The sequence below is a fragment of the Carettochelys insculpta genome, chromosome 5, assembly GCF_033958435.1.
Source record: "Carettochelys insculpta isolate YL-2023 chromosome 5, ASM3395843v1, whole genome shotgun sequence".
NCBI classification, from domain to species: Eukaryota; Metazoa; Chordata; order Testudines; family Carettochelyidae; genus Carettochelys; species Carettochelys insculpta.
The window spans coordinates 128,888,652-128,903,531 of record NC_134141.1 but is presented as its reverse complement, the minus strand read 5'-3'; the positions used below and the strand labels follow the sequence as shown (position 1 = coordinate 128,903,531).

The 14,880-nt window shown below is 66.1% G+C and overlaps 1 protein-coding gene across 5 annotated transcripts in view; it reads left to right on the top strand.

Moving 5' to 3' along the window:
- The window catches only part of NPR2 (natriuretic peptide receptor 2), a 64,281-nt gene extending 49,446 nt beyond the window's left edge, over positions 1-14,835 (top strand). Inside the window, exons 12-22 of one of the 5 annotated variants that reach the window (XM_074995913.1) lie at positions 2,850-2,921; positions 3,538-3,689; positions 4,611-4,766; positions 6,713-6,907; positions 7,583-7,729; positions 10,991-11,114; positions 11,921-11,989; positions 12,153-12,327; positions 12,436-12,534; positions 12,776-12,867; positions 13,967-14,835. In XM_074995913.1, coding sequence (XP_074852014.1) covers positions 2,850-2,921; positions 3,538-3,689; positions 4,611-4,766; positions 6,713-6,907; positions 7,583-7,729; positions 10,991-11,114; positions 11,921-11,989; positions 12,153-12,327; positions 12,436-12,534; positions 12,776-12,867; positions 13,967-14,029 — 1,344 coding nt within the window. In that variant the 3' untranslated portion in view covers positions 14,030-14,835. Of the gene's footprint in view, positions 1-2,849; positions 2,922-3,537; positions 3,698-4,610; positions 4,767-6,712; positions 6,908-7,538; positions 7,730-10,990; positions 11,115-11,920; positions 11,990-12,152; positions 12,328-12,435; positions 12,535-12,775; positions 12,868-13,966 lie in introns of those variants that run through there. The other 4 variants (XM_074995914.1, XR_012645821.1, XR_012645822.1 and 1 more) reach the window with 4 other exon arrangements.
- Positions 14,836-14,880: the final 45 nt, after the last annotated feature.

Below are 14,880 nucleotides of genomic sequence, written 5' to 3'. Positions count from 1 at the left end.
TCACGACAGTTAACATCACTAACAAGAGCAAACCCATTGCTGGGGCACAGGCCCAATTCTCTGGTCAGGCCCCGTCCTCGGCCCCACGCCTTCAGTGTTCCCCTGTGGCTTCCCTTTGCAAAGCCACGTTTTTTCCTTCCTCTTTGCCCTGAGGGCTCTCCCTCGCTGGCTGGGCTAACAGTGGCCATGGGGCTGCTAACCCCCAGGGAGGCTTTCTCCCCCCAGTCAGTCGGGTCGTTGGTGTCGACACAGACACTGATATGTTCATCAGTTTCCAGCTCCTTAACTGTCACTACTTCCAAAGCTGCTCTCTGTCCCAAAGGCTCAGGTCCATTTTCACTGTCCGGTCACACTCACAGGTCTGTTGCCCTTCCCTCACCAGCTTCTGCTTCCACAGGGAATCAGAGGTGGAGACCATTAAAGATTACCCATGTTTAGTGTCTGGAGATGGGGCTTCACCCACCACCCCTGCACCCTAGAGAGATCAGCCATGCGGCTGTTCTGGTTCTGCACACTCAGCTACCCAGTCCTTCCTCTGAACCCGACACTGACTGCCCATGAACAGAACTGACGCGGAAACATCCATGCCCAGGAGCACGGACTGGTCAGACACATCCACATGGTCCTCACAGGGCTCTGCCAATTCCGACAGATTCAGCTTCCTTGGAATAATTTTCCATCCGCCTGAAACCTCCTCTAAGCTGTCCACATTGGACCTTCCAAACCAAGGCCAGTGGTTTCACCCTCGGCAGAGAAATCCTGCTGGTTAGGAACTGAAACAAACTACTTGCCAGCTAAACTGCTGCCTTCTCGAGACAGACGGACATTTGGTCTGCTCTTCCTCGGTCAGCCTCCCCTTCTGTCTCCGTACACGGCTTGCAAAGACCTGGGGAAATCTCCTTTTCAGGAGCTTCGGTCAGCACTGTGCTGTCACCTGGCTTTCGAGGGCATTGCTCCCTCGCTCGCACCCAGAACCAGCTCTGGCCCATCTGGGCGCCTCTCAGGCAAACAGCTTTGCTAACTAAAAGCTCAGAGGCTTGCTCCTTCCCACTGCAGTTTCCACTTCACTGCAGGGAAGGTGACAGGCACTTCCATTCCCTTTCCAGCCATCCTTACAGGCCAGGCTCGGCACACGAGGATGGGCAGCTCCTCGCTGCAAGTTGTCCTGCTGTCTGTCGGCACCACAGTTCTATCACCCCGTGCTCTCTGTGTGCGCTGGTTAGGGGATCACCCTGACCAGACAGGTTTCTCACCCTCTCCCAGCACCAGAACTGTTCAGTCTCTGGGGTTCTCTCATGACGCTGGCTGGATTCAGTCGAGTTAAAGCGTTGTCCTCCCCAGCAGACACCAAGCTAGGACCTGTCCCTCTCTGGGCTCCAGTTGTGTCCAGAGCCGACTCTGGGACAGCTGCGTTATCCTCAGCCACCACAGGCTGAGTGGCACCTGGCTCAGACAAAGGACCAGCTTCCTGCAGGGGCACGCTGCCCCCCACCCCACAGCCAGACAACTGGCAGCGTTTTCTCCTCTGGCCCTGGGCCTGGCTGGTTGCAGACACACACCTGGAAATGGAGCCAGCTTCCGTCGCAGACAGCCTGCCCCTCCCAGCAGCCAGGCGCTCGTCTCCACAAGCAGTGGTGGTCCCACTGCGCTGCGGCAGTGTCAACGACTGGCACTTGTATTCCCTGCTGGAATTTGCCCGGCTTTCCCTGCTAGTGCGGGGAGTCCGGCAGAGCCAGGTGTGATGGGGTTCAGGGGTCCCCCTGCACTGCACCCCGTCCGCTGGCAGGAGAGACTCTCATTCAGCAGGTACAACAGAAGGTTTATTAGACAACAGATGCCCAGTTTCTCACAGAAGCGACAGCACAGCAGCCAGAGACAGTCCTTCCGACCTGTTCTGGGGGGAAGACCCCGAGGGGAGCCCCTCTGGGGTGTAGCTTTCCCCCTCCTCAGGCTGGCTGCCTTCCAGCTCTCCCTTTTCCTCCCTCTAACTGCCGCCCCCGATTCAAAACCCCCAGCTCAGCTCCTCCCTGCTCTTTGTTCAGGCAGAGGTGTTATCTGCCAGTTGTAGCCCCAGGGTCATCCTTAGCCACTGGGAGCTGCTGCTTGCCTCGGACATCCAGCCTGACTCACACATGCACCCCCCCCACTCCATCACACCAGGGCTTCTGTCTGCACACGGTACGCGCCATGCTCCGGACGCTGCTCTGGCCAGCAGTTTCTGTAGCCCTCGGATCCCTGCCCTGGCCCTTCGCGGCCTCTCTCCGCTGAGACGCAGACACTGGAACCAGATGTGGTCCCTGGGGTGGGGCTCCCCAGGGCTGGGCGCAGGGGAGCGCACCTCCCTGCCCCAGGGCACGCGCAGGCCCAGAGGGGGCGTGCTGGCTGGACGGTGGGCCTGGGCTCTGAAGCTAGCAGGGAAAGGCTGGTGGGAACCAATGGCTGGAAGCTGGTGCCAGGCAAGTGCCACTTGGGAAACCAGTGTAAACGTTGAGGGGGGCAGCTGAGCGCGAGGGCTGTGGTGGGGTCTCTGTCGCTCAGGGCCCAGTGCCCTGTGCAGGGCTGCGGAGGGACTCCATGTGGTCAGGGCCCTGCCGGCCTTACGCCCTGTGCCCCTGGGAGAGAGGGCCCACGTCACCGTGGCAGGCTGGTCCTGACAGCAGCCTCGCAGCGCGGGGTCTGCCAGGCACAGGGCCATGAGGGCTCCGGTGTGGCTGGGTGGGACTCCTGGTGCTGGCAGCTGCAGGTCCCCTGGGATGGGGCACATCAGCCCTGAGGCGAGCGCCTGGCAGGCGGCTGCTTGGCTGGGGACCCAGAGCCCACTCCTAACACACTCCCCTCTCCGCCCCCAGGACATCCTGGAGAACGACAGCATCAACCTGGACTGGATGTTCCGCTACTCGCTCATCAACGACATCGTCAAGGTACGAGCGCGGGGCGGGCACCTCCCCCAGAGCCGTGGGGCAGGTCTCTGAGCCGTGGGGCAGGCGCCTCTCCCGGACCTGCGGGGTGGGCACCTCCCCCAGAGCCGTGGGGCAGGTCTCTGAGCTGTGGGGCAGGCGCCTCTCCCGGACCTGCGGGGTGGGCACCTCCCCCAGAGCCGTGGGGCAGGTCTCTGAGCTGTGGGGCAGGCGCCTCTCCCGGACCTGCGAGGTGGGCACCCCTCCCGGAGCTGGGGGGCGGGTGCCTCTCCTGGGCCCTGCTGGCATTGGGGGAGCAGGGCTGGTCAGGAGCGAGTTCCAGAGCCAGACGGCAGCACCAGCCCTGCTCTGGCGCTGGTGCTGGCGCCGGGGGGCCCACACTCTAGAGAAGGGAACCACCTGGCCTTGCTTCAAGTGCCTCAGGAGTGCAGAGCCCCTGGCCCCAGCCCCCAGCCAGATGGGCCGTGAGCTCTCTGCTGGAGACCCCTTGGTGGCTGTGCCCACGCCCGGGGGCTGCAGGTACCACCCCAGGGGCTCCCCAGGTCCCGGCTGGGGCATAGGTCAGGCCCTGGCCCCCGAGGCCAGCGGGCGAGGTCTCAGCAGTGCCTCTCTGGCACAGGGAATGGCCTTTCTCCACAACAGCATCATTGGGCACCACGGTAGCCTCAAGTCCTCCAACTGCGTGGTGGACAGCCGCTTCGTGCTGAAGATCACGGACTATGGGCTGGCCAGCTTCCGCTCCAGCAGCGACGCCGAGGACAGCTACGCGCTGTACGCCAGTGAGTGCCCTACTGCCCTCCCGGCCCGGTGCTGCCAGCATGCCAGGCCTGAGGGCAGCTCAGCCAGGCCTTTGCTCCTGGGCTGCCCCACAGCTCCTCCTTCAGCAGCCGCCAGCCTGGGCCGTGCACACCTCCGGCGGGGCTCCCTCGGCCGGCTGGGCCGTGCACACCTCCGGCGGGGCTCCCTCGGCCGGCTGGGCCGTGCACACCTCCGGCGGGGCTCCCTCGGCCGGCTGGGCCGTGCACACCTCCGGCGGGGCTCCCTCGGCCGGCTGGGCCGTGCACACCTCCGGCGGGGCTCCCTCGGCCGGCTGGGCCGTGCACACCTCCGGCGGGGCTCCCTCAGCCGGCTGGGCCGTGCACACCTCCGGCGGGGCTCCCTCGGCCGGCTGGGCCGTGCACACCTCCTGCGGGGCTCCCTCAGCCGGCTGGGCCGTGCACACCTCCTGCGGGGCTCCCTCGGCCGGCTGGGCCGTGCACACCTCCTGCGGGGCTCCCTCAGCCGGCTGGGCCGTGCACACCTCCTGCGGGGCTCCCTCAGCCGGCTGGGCCGTGCACACCTCCGGCAGGGCTCCCTCGGCTGGCCGGGCCGTGCACACCTCCTGCGGGGCTCCCTCGGCCGGCCGGGCCGTGCGCACCTCTGGCGGGGCTCCCTCGGCCGGCTGGGCCGTGCACACCTCCTGCGGGGCTCCCTCAGCCGGCTGGGCCGTGCACACCTCCTGCGGGGCTCCCTCAGCCGGCTGGGCCGTGCACACCTCCGGCAGGGCTCCCTCGGCTGGCCGGGCCGTGCGCACCTCTGGCGGGGCTCCCTTAGCCGGCCGGGCCGTGCGCACCTCCGGCGGGGCTCCCTGATCTGGCTGGGCTGTGCCCAGGGGGCTCCAGATGGGTTCAGCTGTGCTTCTTGCCCTTCCAGAGAAGCTGTGGACGGCCCCAGAGCTCCTGCAGAAGGGGCGCCTGCCCCTGCAGGGTATGCAGAAGGCCGACGTGTACAGCTTTGGCATCATCCTGCAGGAGATCGCCCTGCGAAATGGGCCCTTCTACATCGAGGGCATGGACCTGAGCCCCAAGGGTGAGAGTCCCTGGGGCTGTGGGGGGGTAGTGTCTCCAGGACAGGGTGGCAGGGATTGGGCCCTGAGGTGTGAGTGCTGAGGGGACAGTGTGGGCAGGGAGGAGGAGCATTGTGGGGCTGGGTTGCTAGGAGTGGGGCAGGGATAGGGGGCAGACTCCCTAGGTGCAGGACAGTGAGTGACAGTTCCCTAGGGGCGTCCGGCCCAAGCAGGGGGAGGTCAGACCGGCGCAGGGCAGCAAGTGCGGGTGCCTTGGGGGTGTCCGGCCCAGGCGGGGGGAGGTCAGACCGGCGCAGGGCAGCGAGTGCGGGTGCCTTGGGGGTGTCCGGCCCAAGCAGGGGGAGGTCAGACTGGCGCAGGGCAGCGAGTGAGGGTGCCCTGGGGATGTCCGGCCCAGGCGGGGGGAGGTCACACCGGCGCAGGGCAGCAAGTGCGGGTGCCTTGGGGGTGTCCGGCCCAGGCGGGGGGAGGTCAGACCAGCGCAGGGCAGCAAGTGCAGGTGCCCTGGGGGCGTTCGGCCCAGGCGGGGGGAGGTCAGACCGGCGCAGGGCAGCGAGTGCGGGTGCCTTGGGGGCGTCCAGCCCAGGCGGGGGGAGGTCAGACCAGCGCAGGGCAGCAAGTGCAGGTGCCCTGGGGGCGTCCGGCCCAGGCGGGGGGAGGTCAGACCGGCGCAGGGCAGCGAGTGCAGGTGCCCTGGGGGCGTCCGGCCCAGGCGGGGGGAGGTCAGACCGGCGCAGGGCAGCGAGTGCAGGTGCCCTGGGGGCGTCCGGCCCAGGCGGGGGGAGGTCAGACCGGCGCAGGGCAGCGAGTGCAGGTGCCCTGGGGGCGTCCGGCCCAGGCGGGGGGAGGTCAGACTGGCGCAGGGCAGCGAGTGCGGGTGCCCTGGGGGCGTCCGGCCCAGGCGGGGGGAGGTCAGACCGGCACAGGGCAGCGAGTGGGGTTGTCCGGCCCAGGCAGGGGGAGGTCAGACCGGCACAGGGCAGCGAGTGCGGGTGCCCTGGGGGCGTCCGGCCCAGGCGGGGGGAGGTCAGACCGGTGCAGGGCAGCGAGTGCGGGTGCCCTGGGGGCGTCCGGCCCAGGTGGGGGGAGGTCAGACCGGCGCAGGGCAGCGAGTGCGGGTGCCCTGGGGGCGTCCGGCCCAGGCGGGGGGAGGTCACACCGGCACAGGGCAGCGAGTGCAGGTGCCCTGGGGGCGTCCAGCCCAGGCGGGGGGAGGTCAGACCGGCGCAGGGCAGCGAGTGCAGGTGCCCTGGGGGCGTCCGGCCCAGGCGGGGGGAGGTCAGACCGGCGCAGGGCAGCGAGTGCAGGTGCCCTGGGGGCGTCCGGCCCAGGCGGGGGGAGGTCAGACCGGCGCAGGGCAGCGAGTGCAGGTGCCCTGGGGGCGTCCGGCCCAGGCGGGGGGAGGTCAGACTGGCGCAGGGCAGCGAGTGCGGGTGCCCTGGGGGCGTCCGGCCCAGGCGGGGGGAGGTCAGACCGGCACAGGGCAGCGAGTGGGGTTGTCCGGCCCAGGCAGGGGGAGGTCAGACCGGCACAGGGCAGCGAGTGCGGGTGCCCTGGGGGCGTCCGGCCCAGGCGGGGGGAGGTCAGACTGGCGCAGGGCAGCGAGTGCGGGTGCCCTGGGGGCGTCCGGCCCAGGCGGGGGGAGGTCAGACCGGCGCAGGGCAGCGAGTGCGGGTGCCCTGGGGGCGTCCGGCCCAGGCGGGGGGAGGTCACACCGGCACAGGGCAGCGAGTGCAGGTGCCCTGGGGGCGTCCAGCCCAGGCGGGGGGAGGTCAGACCGGCGCAGGGCAGCGAGTGCGGGTGCCCTGGGGGTGTCCGGCCCAGGCGGGGGGAGGTCAGACCGGCACAGGGCAGCGAGTGGGGGTGTCCGGCCCAGGCAGGGGGAGGTCACACCGGGACAGGGCCTGGCGCCTGACTGGACTCCATGCCTTTGGCGGGCGTGTGGCAGGCCGGGTGATGCGCCTGTCTCTGCAGAGGTCGTGCAGAAGGTGCGCAATAGCCAGGCACCCTATTTCCGGCCCTCCGTCGACCTGGGGCAGCACAGCGAGGAACTGGCCGCTCTCATGCAGCGCTGCTGGGCCCAGGAGCCCGCCGACCGCCCCGACTTCAGCCAGATCAAGATTTTCATCCGCAGATTCAACAAGTGGGTGTCCCGGGGGGGGGGCCCTCCGCTGGGTCCTGGGGTGCTGGGAGGGGTACGGGGCTGCCCGCTCCCCCTCAGGGCCTGGGGACGGCTGGGAGTGGCGCCAGGGTGTGTGAAGGAGGCACCCGGGGGCCAGGGTTGGGCGGGGTGGGGAACAGGTTGCTCTCCTGACTCCTCGGGGAATGGGAATCCCGAGGTGTTGGGGTGTGGCCCACGTGGCCCCCCGGAAAGTGGGAAGATGGCAGGGTCTCTTCTCCCCCACCTCCCCAATTGTGTGTGGGCCGCTGGGCAGCAGCTGAGCCCGGGGGTGCAGGCTGCTCACGCCCACTCTGGGCGTTCAGACCCTCCATTGCTACGGTGCTGGCCCCTGAGCCAGACCACAGCCAGGCCTGTGTCAGCCTCTCCAAGGGCAGACAGGCTGGCCTCCCCCCACATCCACGTGGCGCCATGCAGACCATAAGGGAAACTGAGGCACACAGTGGTCAAGGAACATGACTCAGAGCTTGGTGTGAATACCGTCGGGCATTGTGGGGTGTCACAGCCTCCCCCGAGAGGAGACGGAGCCACAGCCCTGGGGAGTGGGCACTGGCTGGGCCTGTGTTACAGCGCCCCACTGTGTCATGGACACAAGGGGCCCCTCTGCTCCCTGGGCCGGCTGCTGGCCTGTCTCTGCAGGGAGGGCAGCACCAGCATCCTGGACAACCTGCTGTCGCGCATGGAGCAGTACGCCAACAACCTGGAGAAGCTGGTGGAGGAGCGGACCCAGGCCTACCTGGAGGAGAAGCGCAAAGCCGAGAACCTGCTCTACCAGATCCTGCCTCAGTAAGAGACCCGCACGCGAGGCACCGGCCAAGCTCCCGCATGGGCTGGGTGTGCCAAGCGCCTCCCCACGTGTGCGTTGAGGGGCAGGGCAGGGGGCCTGTGAGATCCAGCACCCCTGCAGGAGCACAGCGGCCAGCCTTGGGCAGGGGCAGGAGGGGAGCCAGAGGAAGTCAGGCAGTGAGTCGGGCACCTGCCCGCAGCGGGGCGGAATATGGGAGGTTTTCTGGGCGCACCTGAGAGAGCCAAAGCAGGCGAACTGCTCAGACGGGGCTACTGACAGTCCAGGCCGGGGGCCTCCACTACAAGCACAAAACCCGTCACACCCAGCACGGCTGTCGCCTCTCTGGCCAGCAGCACAAAGTCACCCCAGCACGTCCCTGCCACACTCCAGCTTCCCTCCTGCCACTGCCCGTCCCCTCTGCACGCAGGTGGGAAACCCACCTCCCCAGATCCACACAGGCTCTTCCCTCCCGAGGGCCCAGCCACCCCCGGGTCGGTGCGCACCTCAGACCTGACCCCGGGGCAGCCAGGCCCGGCCTCTCCAATCTACCATCCAGAGGGCTATGAATAAACAGAAAGAAGGACACGGGTGAGAGGAAAATTGTTAAAGCCACCAAATTACACACCCCAGTCCCAAAGTTCTTGGTGCCGGTTGCCACAGAGGCGGAGGTGGAGCAGGCTACTTCCATACAAGTAGGGTTACCAGCGGTCCCACAATGTGCGGCTCAGTCCCACATTCCCACAACCAGTCCCGTGGCCCACATTCGAACAAAAATGTCCTGCTGGGAATTGTCGTAACAATTGCCTCCCGACCGACCAACCAAACGGACCGACTGACCGACCGACCGACCGACGTACCAGCCAATGGACAGACAGACCAACCGACCGACCAATGGACCGGCTGAGGGACTGACCAACGGACCGACCGACTGACTGGTGGATGGATGGACCGACCGACTGACCAACCGACCAAACAGACCGATGGACGGACGGACAGACAGACGGACTGACCGACCTACCGACCAACCAATGGACTGACCAACTGACCAAACAGATGGATGGACGGACCGACCGACTGACCGCCGGACGGACGGATGGACTGACTGATGGATGGATGGATGGACAGACCGACCAAACAACCAACGGACTTACCAACCAATGGACCAACCAACCGACTGACCAACTGACTGACTGAGCAGGGTTCCTGCAGCTGAGGCTGCCAATGGCAGTCATTGGCACGCAGCTACTCTGAGATGCCGGGCTGTGCTGCAGGGATTCCTGCCTTCCCAGCCAGGCTCAGTGCCAAGCCAGCTCCCAGGGGCAGGGCTGTAGGTCGTCCCCCAGCCCTGACATGGCTGGGGGTCCCACGGCTGGCACTGCCAGCAGGGCTCCATGCGCCAGCTGACTCCCAGCGGCAGGGCTGCGGATCCCGCTCCACCCTGGTTTTCAGCACTGTTACGCAGGGCAGGCTGCCCTGGCCAGGGATCCCACAGGTGGGGCTGCCTGTCCCATGTAACTTTTCAAAAATCTGGCAACACCATGTAAAAGTCTCCGGAGTGCAGCCTTCTCAGGCCGGATCAGCGACTGGCCAGGCCCCACGCACAGCAGACAAAGGTGGAACAGCCCCAGGGCCGCTTTATCCCCTTGCCCATGTGGAGGGAATCCCAGTGGCAGACATGGAGCCCAACACATGGGCAGGTCACCTGTCTGTGTCCCTTTCAGGCAATCCGCCATGGCCTGTTCAGAGCCAGCCTCCTCAGACATGGATTGGAATCAATGAGGTGTGATAGAACGGGGGTTCTGGGCACGGCTGGAGAAATCAGTCCGGGGCACCTTTGCTTAAAATCTGGGCCACTCACAGCCCGGGCTGGGACTTCCTTCTCACTAAGGCAAATCCAACCAGCCACCACAGCACCTCTGCCAGCCCCACTGGCCAGCCAGAGCCACACGAGCAAACCCACAGACTGCCCAGCTGCTGCACCAGCCCAGAGCAACAACCCCAACTTAGGTGAGAGGCTCTTAAGCCTGTTTCACCAACACCGCACAGATTCTCCCAGACCCAAAGGGTCCAGCCCCAGACCCCGGTCACTATAGACTTGGATCTTACCCAAAACAACACGCTCGCCAGTTCCTCAGATCTAAATATCTAAAGAGTTACTAACAGAAAAGACAGACCAGGGTGAGGGAGAAGGATGGTTAAAGTGACACTTTATGCACATCAGCCACAGCGATGTTATCTGCTGATTCTTGAGTGTCTCTGAGAGTTCGTTTCAGGTCACGTAGATACCGTCACTGGAGAACTGTAGGTGCAGCCCGCTGGGGTCCACGTGCTGGGACACCATTGTTCTCTCGCAGTTCTCTCTTGTGTTCAGGGACAAAGCCCCTTTCTTCTTCCCATAGTCCCTGCAGGGCCCGTCCCCACCTGACCCAGGGGGGCTGTTGTGGCAAATGGCCATTGGGTGAGTCCCAGAAGACAGCCTCCAATTGGGCTGCACCCACTGCCAAGTCAAGTCCCAGGCAGCTGGGCGGTGGATGTGGTGTCTGAGCACTTGTTTACAGCCAGTACAGAAATCCAGCCACGTGACACGGGGCCCTTCGGCCGTCAGTGCGGCTCCCCCTGCCTAGAAACCCTCTCACCGTAGGTTGCCGCACCTCCTACTGTGGAGCTCTCCTGGAGGCTACAGTTTCACCCACAAGCCCAGAGCCAGCACTTACAACTCCCCAGGGCCACACAGCAGCATCCCCGACCCAGTGACTCACCCGCTTTCCGCAGGCGGCCCAAGCTTTGGTGCAAGCCTAGGACGCTGCTTGCACCAGGGGTTTGCACGTTCAGCTTGAAGTCCACTAACGTCCCTGTGGTCAGGGTGCCCCTGCCCTTCGCCTGGGAGGAGGCAGCGCGGAGCTGCGCTCTGCTGGGCTGGGGAGGCTTGTTGGGGGGCAGGTCTAGGGATGGTTGTGGGGAGGGGGTGCCCAGCAAGAGATGCCTGGGCCACTGCTGGGCAGTCCCTGGGCCCTCCCCCAGCCCTTCAGAGACCCTCTCAGCCCTTGGAGCAGCCTGGGGGCCAGGGGCTGCCAGGGCATTCTCGCTGCTGAGTCGCCTGCGGCAGGGGGGGGGACAGGGGCTAGGGGCCTGAGCACTGGCCTGCCCTGCACAGTGCTGGGGGCAGGGCAGGGGCCTGGCGCTTGGCCCTGCTCCCATTACCCAGCAGGGGGTTGCCAGTCTGGGCCGGCAGCTCTGACACTGGCTCCCCCCAACCCCAGCTCTGTGGCCGAGCAGCTGAAGCGTGGGGAGACTGTGCAGGCCGAGGCCTTTGACAGCGTCACCATCTACTTCAGCGACATTGTGGGGTTCACGGCCCTGTCGGCTGAAAGCACCCCCATGCAGGTAACTGGGGGGCACCCCATGTAGGTAACTGGGGAGAGCACCCCACGCAGGTAACCGGGGGGCACCCCATGCAGGTAACTGGGGAGAGCACCCCACGCAGGTAACCGGGAGGGCACCCCCATGCAGGTATCCTGTGGGGGAGCACCCCATGCAGGTAACTGGGGGGCACCCCACGCAGGTATCCTGTGGGGGAGCACCCCATGCAGGTAACTGGGGAGAGCACCCCACGCAGGTATCCTGTGGGGGAGCACCCCCCACGCAGGTAACTGGGGAGAGCACCCCATGCAGGTAACTGGGGAGAGCACCCCACGCAGGTATCCTGTGGGGGAGCACCCCATGCAGGTAACTGGGGGGGAGCACCCTTATGCAGGTAAGCTGGGGGGAGGACCCCCATGCAAGTGTCCTGTGGGGGAGCACCCCATGCAGGTAACCGGGGGGGGAGCACCCCCCGTGCAGGTGAGTGGGGGTGGGGCAGAGCACCCCCTGGGGGTAACTGAGGCAGAGCTGTCCCTCCAGAGGACGGAGTGGAGGGGTTGGAGGATGGGGGAGGTGGGAAGAGGTGGGGTGGGGGGCAGAGCCTGGCAAAGAGTGGGGGGTGGTCCCATGCCCTGCACCCCTAGGGACGCCCTGACTGCCGATAGCTGGACAGCCCCTTGCGAGGCATCTGAGAGTCGCCAGGGAGTAGCCCCCACTTCCCCAGCAGCCCAGTCCCTGGGGTGCTCAGCACAGCTGGCCAGGGCAGGGGGGCAGCTGCCTGGTGAGAGGCCCGGGAGGCTGGCGCCCACCCTCACCCGTGCTCCCCACAGGTGGTGACCCTCCTGAACGATCTCTACACCTGTTTCGACGCCATCATTGACAACTTCGATGTGTACAAGGTGAGGGGCTGGGCGCTCGCAGGGCAGGGCAGGGCAGGGCAGGGCCTGGGGGGCCCAGGGCTGGAGCCGGGGGACAAGGCCCTGGGCCGGGCATTCAGGCGGGGCGCAGCTGGCAGGCAGCAGCTGTATAGCTGCACTGAGCCCTGACTCTGCGGGCCCCCAGGTGGAGACGATCGGGGACGCCTACATGGTGGTGTCGGGGCTGCCGGTGCGGAACGGGAAGCTGCACGCCCGCGAGATCGTCCGCATGGCCCTGGCACTGCTGGAGGCCGTGAAAACCTTCCGGATCCAGCACCGGCCCAGCGACCAGCTCCGGCTGCGCATTGGCATCCACAGCGGTGAGCTGCCCCCAGACCCCGCCGCCTGCACGGGCTGCCTGGAAGGGCACCGGCTGGGAGCTGGGGGGCCGGGCGCCGTGCAGAGGTGACGGCTCTCTCCCTGGGCAGGGCCCGTCTGTGCCGGGGTGGTGGGACTGAAGATGCCCCGGTACTGCCTGTTTGGGGACACGGTGAACACAGCCTCACGCATGGAGTCCAGCGGGCAGGGTAAGTCGCACGCCTGGCCCCGGCCTCGCCGCGTACCCCCCCCGCCGGGCCCTGGCTGCCGAGCCTGCCCAGCCCGGGCCTGACCCGCACTGCCACGGGGAAGGGGTGTTGTTGGAACCGCCCAGTTGGGCCTGTCTAGCGCAGCCACCCCCAGCCCAGAGGTGAGCAGTGGGCCCGGGGTGTCGCTCCAGCCCACCCCCCAAACGCACCTTGGCCCCAGCTGACTCTTCCCTCCAATCAGCGCTGAAGATTCACATCTCCTGCGCCACCAAGGAGATCCTGGACGAGCTGGGCTGCTTCGAGCTGGAGCTCCGTGGAGACGTGGAGATGAAAGTGAGTCTGGGGACGGGGTGCTGGTGTCTTGGTGCTGCTGGGCAAGCACAGGCCAGCTGGGCCCCTGGCCGGGATGGGGTGCCAGGCACCACCAGCAGGTGTGAGCTGGGAGCAGATGGGGGGACCAGCCATGGGCAGCAGCAGCCCAGGGTACCAGGGCCGTGGTCATGCAGAGAAGGGCCCCTGCACAGCTTGGCTACGTCTACACGTGCACCCAACTTCGAAATAGCTTATTTCGATGTTGCGACATCGAAATAGGCTATTTCGATGAATAACGTCTACACGTCCTCCAGGGCTGGCAACGTCGATGTTCAGCTTCGACGTTGCTCAGCCCAACATCGAAATAGGCACAGCGAGGGAACGTCTACACGCCAAAGTAGCACACATCGAAATAAGGGAGCCAGGCACAGCTGCAGACAGGGTCACGGGGCGGACTCAACAGCAAGTCGCTCCCTTAAAGGGCCCCTCCCAGACACACTTTCATTAAACAGTGCAAGATACACAGAGCCAACAACTAGTTGCAGACCCTGTATATGCAGCACGGACCCCCAGCTGCAGCAGCAGCAGCCAGAAGCCCTGGGCTAAGGGCTGCTGCCCACGGTGACCACAGAGCCCCGCAAGGGCTGGAGAGAGAGTATCTCTCAACCCCCCAGCTGATGGCCGCCATGGAGGACCCCGCTATTTCGATGTTGCGGGACGCGGAACGTCTACACGTCCCTACTTCGATGTTGAACGTCGAAGTAGGGCGCTATTCCCATCCCCTCATGGGGTTAGCGACTTCGACGTCTCGCCGCCTAACGTCGATTTCAACTTCGAAATAGCGCCCAACACGTGTAGACGTGACGGGCGCTATTTCGAAGTTACTGCCGCTACTTCGAAGTAGCGTGCACGTGTAGACGCAGCCCTTGAGAGCCCAGCAAGCCCTGTGCCCACTTCAGCCCCAGGGAGAGATCACCTCGTGAGCGGGCAGTGCCAGAGCTTGCTGCCCAGCTGGGAGCGAAGGGCACAGCCCCACGCTCTCGTACGGGCAGGGAGCGCGGCGTGCGTGTGAGCGAGCCGGGGGTGCTGGCGCTGGCCTGATGGCCCCTCTGGCTTCCAGGGGAAGGGGAAGATGCGGACGTACTGGCTGCTGGGCGAACGGACAGACAACAGCGTCATCTGAGGCTGGCCCTGCCCTGTGCACGGGCTGTGACGGGGGCTCTGCCGCGAGCAGATTCCATGGCTCAGCGTCGCCCCATGTGCCAGCGGCTCACAGGCTGGCACCGGGCTGTGCCTATGGACTGCAGACCTAAAGCCAACAGCTGAGCACCACGGGTCCCAGCGACACGGCCCTGTTCTGCCGGCAGACATGCGGGGCTGGCACTCGGCGGTGCTGCCCGCCTGGCCCTGCCTGCCTCAGCTGCATGCTCCTTCCACTCAGCACCCGACGCCAGGCCCTGACGGGGCCAGCGGGGTCGGCACCACCCCACTGTGCTCTGGGGAGCCCAGCTGACCCTGCGCCAGGGAGGGGCTGGCCTGGCCCCGGGCACCACCTGAGACCCAGCCCCTGGGGCCCTGCGTCTCTGTAACCCATTCCCCTCCCCATGCTCAGCTGGCTCTGAGCCCCTCAGCCTCACTGCCCCCAGGCCCAGCTGGCTCTGAGCCCATCCCCCAGGGGCCTGGCTGCGCCTTTCTGCCGCACTCAGCACCTGGCAGGAGCTGCCCCTCCCAGAGGGGAGCGAGCTGGGGGCTGCTGCCAGGGCTGGCCCTCGGCATGGCGTGCGGAGCAGCTTCCTCTGCTGCTGCCCTGTGACACAGCGGCTGCTCGTGCCCTGCCTTGTACCAGGCTCACATCCCCCCCTTGCCCTGGAAGTACTCTTCAGACTGGGCAAGGCCCATGCCCAGGAAGTGCCCACAGCCGCGCTTGGGTGTGAAAGTGGGGATCAAACTGTACAGGAGCGGCCTGAAATACAGACTTCCTGACTCGGACCCTGCACTGACCCTGCGTCTTACTGGGAGGGGCGCTCGAAGACG